Source organism: Lemur catta, chromosome 10 (assembly GCF_020740605.2).
Source record: "Lemur catta isolate mLemCat1 chromosome 10, mLemCat1.pri, whole genome shotgun sequence".
Lineage (NCBI taxonomy): Eukaryota > Metazoa > Chordata > Mammalia > Primates > Lemuridae > Lemur > Lemur catta.
The window spans coordinates 24,267,985-24,274,807 of NC_059137.1; the positions used below are offsets into that span (position 1 = coordinate 24,267,985).

The 6,823-nt window shown below is 40.2% G+C and overlaps 1 protein-coding gene across 2 annotated transcripts in view; it reads left to right on the forward strand.

The window, feature by feature from the left end:
• EPB41L4B (erythrocyte membrane protein band 4.1 like 4B) overlaps nucleotides 1-5,116 on the forward strand; it is a 131,870-nt gene extending 126,754 nt beyond the window's left edge. For both annotated transcript variants that reach the window (XM_045562540.1, XM_045562539.1), the window contains 2 exons: nucleotides 680-825; nucleotides 2,297-5,116. In XM_045562540.1, coding sequence (XP_045418496.1) covers nucleotides 680-825; nucleotides 2,297-2,366 — 216 coding nt within the window. In that variant the 3' untranslated portion in view covers nucleotides 2,367-5,116. The remainder of the gene's footprint in view (nucleotides 1-679; nucleotides 826-2,296) is intronic.
• The last annotated feature ends 1,707 nt before the right edge of the window (nucleotides 5,117-6,823 follow it).

The window sequence follows — 6,823 nt, forward strand, 5'->3', positions numbered from 1 at the left end:
CAAAATCTCACTCTGTCACCCAGGCTAGAGTGCCGTGGCATCAGCCTAGCTCACAGCAACCTCAAACTCCTGGGCTCAGGCGATCCTCCTGCCTCAGCCTCCCAAGTAGCTGGGACTACAGGCATGTGCCACAATGCCTTGCTAATTTTTTCTATTTTTAGTAGAGACAGGGTCTCGCTCTTGCTGAGGCTTGTCTTCAACTCCTAAGCTCAAGTGATCCTCCCACCTCAGCCTCCCAGAGTGCTAGGATTACAAGCGTGAGCCACCATGCCCGGCAAAAATCAGTTCTAAGTGTATATGTATATATTTTTTCACCTTTTAACATCTCTGAAATCAGAATGTTTACTACAATAGTGAGCCTGAGAAAGTTTGAATGTTCACATTTTTCTTTCACCGAGGCACATGCAAAAATGGTGCATCTTAAAATGGTGCATCTTACAACTGATGGTGTCTAAGATGTGATGAAATACAATCTCTACCTTAAAGGATTGTCAAGAGGTAATGTATGTAAGTGCTTAGCATAGTGTCTGGCGCGAAGTAAAATCACTTAAAATGGCAATCGATTTTAGCTAGTATTAAAAAATAACAGGAACCCTAGAGTAAGGCTCAGGGAGCAGCTGACAGTGTGAAAATGAAACCCAGATTGAGATTGATCTCCTCTTCTCTGTTTCCTCTCCAGGCAGACTTTAGAGACAGTAAATTACAGTGCTGTCCTGGCCAGTCTTCCCCGCTGATTCCAGCAGCGACCCTGAGGCCTTTGACAGAGACCGTCTCCACAGTGCAGACCATTTACACCACCCGGAAGCCTGTTTCTCTGGCAGCCAGGTGAGTCAGGTCAGGAGGTAGGGATGGGTAACTCTGGTGACAGGGAAACCAGGCAGAGGCTCCAGGTTCATTGTGTTTGTGACATCTGCAGCCCCTTCATTTGTTCTTTTATTTATTCTGTAAGTCTTTATTGAAATATCTACAAAGGGGCCAGACGTGGTGGCTCATGCCTGTAATCCTAACACTCTAGGAGGCCCAGGCGGGAGGATCAGTTGAGCTCAGGAGTTTGAGACCAGCCTGAGCAAGAGCAAGAGCCAGTCTCTACTAAAAATAGAAAAAATTACCTGGTGTACCTATAGTCTCAGCTACTTGGGAGGCTGAGGCAGGAGGATCGCTTGAGCTCAGGAGTTTGAGGTTTCTGTGAGCTATTATGATGCTGCTGCACTCACCTGGGGTGAACAAAACAGATAAAAGTCCATCCCTTATGGAGTTTACAATTTAGTGTATGTGTGGAAAGGAAGATAGACAAACAAATGAGAGTGAGTGAGTATGTGTGTGTTTGTATGTGGGTGTGTGTGTGTGGGAGAGAGAGAGAGAGAGAGACAGAGAGACAGAGAGAAGTGCTAGGAAGGAAGATAAAACCATGAAAGGCAATAGTGTGTGCTGGGTTGGCCTCATTGAGGTGGCATTTAAGCAGAACACTGAGGGTGTTGAGGAAGCAAGCTGCAGATATCTGGGAAAAGAGTGTACTAGGCAGAGGGAACAGCCAGTGCTAAGGCTCTTAAGGTAGAGTGTGCCTGGCACGGTGAAGGAAGATTAGGAGCCACTGTGGCCACAGCAGAGTGAATGACAGGAGAGAAGGCCCAGGAAGTTGCAGGCTGGGGCCAGATAGTATAGGGCCTTCTTGGCCATAAGAGAAACTTTGATTTTTACCCTGAGTGAGGTTATTAAACTTGGTCTGTGCCTTTAAAGATGTGTACTTGCCGTGTGTGTGTGTTTAAATAGTAGAGACAGGTTCCATAGACAGCCAAGGGCCAAGAAGTCAGAGGCAACCCCTCAAAGCAGCTAATTTTACTTAGTTTGATTTTACTCATTAAAACATAATGAATTCTTTGTTAAGACATTACCTCAGACATTAATCAAATTAAACTCTGGGATAAGTGGATATGAAACCAGTTTAGAGCACAATTTAAAGAAATCTAACCCTTGGACATCTTCCCACTCATTCAAAAGACTTTTACTGAGTGGCTGCCATGCACCGGACCCTGTGCTAGGTTTCTGGGGTTTTAGAGATGACTAACATACGTTCAGTCTCCTGAGAAACCCTTAGTCTAGTGGGCCTGAGAGACCCATAAGTAGGCAGACAATTTGAGGTCATTGTAATGCTAGCAAATGTAGGGGGTCCTTATGAGCCTAAAAAGGAAAGTCAATAACTGAGATCAGGAAAGAACCCGAGAGATGATACTTAAGCTGTCTGCTCCTACAATTTATGAGGGTTTGTCTCACTATTTTATCACTTACTCTTTTTTAGTGCAGAGACGCTCCGGCAAGAACTGGAGAGAGAGAAAATGATGAAAAGACTTTTGATGACCGAACTGTGAAATTCTCCCCTTGTTGCCTGGAGGATGGCATGGTGCCTTCTGTCCGTTTTCTTTCTTCGGGCTTTGTGTGCTCACTTTAGCACAACATACACATGTTGTGTGCTCTGTTTGCCCAGGTCTCCATGGTTAGTTGAAGCCAACTTCTGGCTTGACTTTTATTGGAAAAGTTATTTTATGTCTCCTAAGCATTTGAGTTTTTCTACAACTCAATGTAGTTGAGACAGGATTTGCTAAGGCTAGGAAAAGAAAGGTGGGGAAACGGGGATTCCTTTTCAGAAGTACCTGTGTGCATCTGTTAATAACCACAGGGGTAAATATGGCATGGAATCCTTTGCTATCAATCTCAACCATGTGATTTTGTATGATTGAAACTTGCACCAAGCTTTGACTGTTAAAGAGTCATTTTTAATGAGAGAATAATTCTTTACTGTTGGTTTTTCATTTACACTGATAAATACACAGCTCTTATAAAGTCCTTAACATTCATTTTTATTCAGACATGAGTAGATGAACTAAAAAAGAGAAAGTTACATATCATCACAACCGAAGGTACTTCAGCTTACCCTGAAATATAATTTAACTTGTGAACTTATTGGATACAATATTATTTGGGACAAATATAATAGAATTTATCACTGAACCCAAAGTAGAAAATTATACTTAAATTGTCTAAAAATCCTTACAAGGTTAAAATGATTCAATATCAAGAAGATTCACTTGGGTGTTCCATAAAGAAAAATTATTTCTAAAGTTGATCAATTAATATCCTGTTGATAGAACTTTGACCAGAAGAAACTTTGCTCTCTTTTTATATAGTTTCAAGAAGTGTGTTTTTAAATTTTTATTATGCACTTGAACAACTTTGCAGGAATAAAGGACCCCCCTAACCACCACAAACTATCCCTCTAAGTTATTTCCCTAGCTTTCTCAACGAATATGCACATATTTTTACATAGCTATGATCAGTATGTACATTCTCTTTTGTTGTACTTCTCCACCTAACACTTGTCACCTCTTCTCAACACAAATTCTACTCTCACCAATTTAAATGTCTTTAAATGTAACATGGTTGACCTCACTTCTCCCTATTATTAGATATTTGGGTTATATCTCATTTTTCACTCTTATATATAGTGCTGCTATGAATGTCTTTGTAAAAAATGCTTCTTCCTTTGGATTATTCCCTCGGGAATATCTCCAAAGAGGGATTACAAGGTCAAAGAGCATGAAGTATTTTATAGCTCTTGTTTTATATTGCCAGAATGCTTTCTAGAAAGATCCAATCTTTGGGTTGGAAAGACCTTAAAGGTCATCTAGTTCAACCTTCCCTCCTCCCGAATGCTTGAATCCCCTCTACAATTTATGATGCCACCAGCAATGTATAAGCATTTCTATTTACCAATAGCTCTGCCAGTATTGGGTTTTGCCATTTTTATTTATTTTCACTAGTTTAATAGGTGTGTATAGCTGTTCTTAGAAAATTGTTTTATTTCACTAATTGCTAGCAAGGCTGAGCACTTTTCCATGTGATAATTTACTAGCTGCATTTCCTTGTGTGTAAAATGTCCATCCATTTCTTATGACCACTTGTTAAGAGGAATTGATCTCATATATTTGTACCAGAATTGTATTTTTATGTTGTATTGTATAATTTGCTCTCCTGTCCCTATCCTTAAAACTGAATGGTGCCAATAATTTGATACTAATGACTATATAAAAAAGTAATACCTCATTTACTAGCATTGTTGTAAAATGAGGTATGTAAGCAAATATTCAGATAACTAAAGATTAACCCTTTAAGTGCTGAATCTTTAAAATTTTAATATTTTTTTGAGGGAAATCTTTCTAAGGTATATTCCGCACTTCCCAGCCTTAGTAAACAGAGTATCCTGGAGAGTATTTAACCTTTTCTTGATGAGTCATGGTTATCATTATAAAAATCAGCCCCTTTCGTACCTTGGTGTGGTGCAGTGATGTCATCAGGAACTGTCAAAATGTGTAGGGCTTGGCTCGGCCTTTTATAGGATATTATGCTCTTCTCCCTGATGATTTTTTACTGCTGTCTGTTCTACCAGTGGGGCTATCCGGGGCAGTTGTAGTGTTTGGGGCCTTTTGCCCCCACGTCCCCCCACTATACTTTTAAAACAGCTTTAGCTGTTCTTTATCTTGTGCACATGATACAAAATGTGTTCCTGTACACTATGGGGCTGTCACCTCTTGCCAACCCAGCACCCTCCTCCTTGTCTAACCTGCTTTCTGAGGCTTCTGCTCTCCACCTCCTGCTTTCTAATGGAAACCTCCAGGGCAAAGCTGAAGGTTTCTCAGGGAAGCCAGGAAACCAAGTATTTCATATGTGTCCAGTTTGCTTGGCTTCCCAGGAGGGTGCATGAGCTTTTTGGCCAATGTTTCCAGGAGGCTCTGAGCCTCCTGCTGCTTCCCCACCTTCTGCTGAGTTCACAGATGATTCCCAAGGTTGATGTCATTGGAAGTCTGACCACAAACACGTTGGCTGTTACTGTATTTGAAAACCCAGTACCTTTGGCAGCTCATCTCTAAGCAGTAAAATCAAGAGGATTCCATGGTTTCAGCAATTGTCCTGGTTATTTGCCTATTTAAGTGTATGATGGGTGCTTGGCATTGTGACCTGAGAAGATAAAATTGTATGGGGTGGATTTGTAGAGACTCAGATGAATTGATACAATTGTTTCACCTTTTAAAATATATTTGAAACAAAAACAACAGCACCACATAGTCACACAATATACACCGGGGGGAAAAAAATCAGCTTGTTAACATAATCATTCCAGAGCTAGGGCTCCAAACTAGGCCAGACTCCTGGTGGGCATGGAAGGTTGCTATCAGGGGTCTGGGAATCCTGCAACCCACAGGGTGTATGGATTGTAGACTGCACAGGAGATTCTTAGGTTTGAAAAGTTTGAGGTCCTAGAGCGTTTGGAAGATCTCACCTGTATGCACCCGGAATTTTATACTCCCAAAATAGCACAGGAATATTCTGATATCATATTTATCTTTCTTTCACCATCTTTTTAAAAAAGTCAAATAAAATTCACCATTGTAACCATTTTAAAGTGTACAATTTGGTGGTTTTTAGTGTATTCACCATGGTGTGCAAACAATACCACTATCTAATTCCAGAACATTTCCATTACACCAAAAAGAAACTGTTAGCAGTTGCTACCAATTCCCCCCCACCACCCCTGGAACCCCTGGCAACCACTAATCTACTTTCTGTCTATGGATTTCCTTATTCTAGACATTTCATATAAATGGAATCATACAATATGTAGTCTTTTGTGACTGGCTTCTTTCACTTAACATAATGTTTTCACGGTTCATCCATGTTGCGGCATGTATCAGAATTTCATTCCTTTTTATGGCTGAATACTGTCTCATTATATGGATATACCATACTTGGTTTATCTATTCATCAGTTGATAGATACTTGGGTTGCTTCTACTTTTCAGCTATTATGAATAATATTGTTATGAACATTTGTGTACAAGTTTTTGTGTGAACATATATTTTTAATTCTCTGGGAATTGGTGGGTCACATGGCAACTCTGTGTTTAACTTTCTGAGGAAATGCCACAGTCACAGCTTTTATTTCTTATGAAATCCAAAGTGAAAAATTATATATTCTAGGCAGTCAGAAGCATGGGCAAATCTGTTACTGGTCAGATACCAAGATACAGCACTTATTTGGGCAAGTTTTTATAACAGAAAAAAAAGTTGTTTTAGAGAAATGGCTTTGATGAGGAGAGAAAATAAAGGTGCTGTCTTTTTTTTTTAAAATGAAACTGAAATTAAACTCTGGTTCATCTCTAAGTTCTCGTTTGAATAGCCAGCTCTTGTTCAGCCAGTGGTCTCAGAATGTTCAAGGCAAAATTCTTCCCCAGAAAATGTGTTCAAAATGGAAACCAAACTATTTCTTGACAGTCCAGTAAACTTACATTGGTAAGGAACAGAGGGTCTCTGTGTGTATTGAGGGAATAGGTCTCACTCCAGTCTTTCCTGGACTTAAATCTTAGAAAACACAATGAGTAGGAAAACCTCCCCCCAAAAAACAATTTAAGTGGATGGGAGAGAATCTCATGAAATGGAAGCAGCCAAGTCTATAGGGAATTGGAAACCTAAGTATATTCTAAGGTCCTAAAAAGGCTCGTAGACTTTGAGTGACCCATGAAAACTATGGGTCTTCCCCCTAGAAAAATCCATACATCACAACATTATTCCTGCACTTTCATATGGTCCTCACACCACCCATGAAGCCTATCTGTGGATCCTTTTGAGACCATGGACCCTGGGTCCTTGAACATGAGCAGAGAGTTGACATCCACAGATTACCTGCAAACTTCATTTTAGGCTGTGCTTGCAAACATTCCCCCAACACCCTTCCCCTCAAAACAATACAGAAAGCCCACAAATTTTTATCAGAC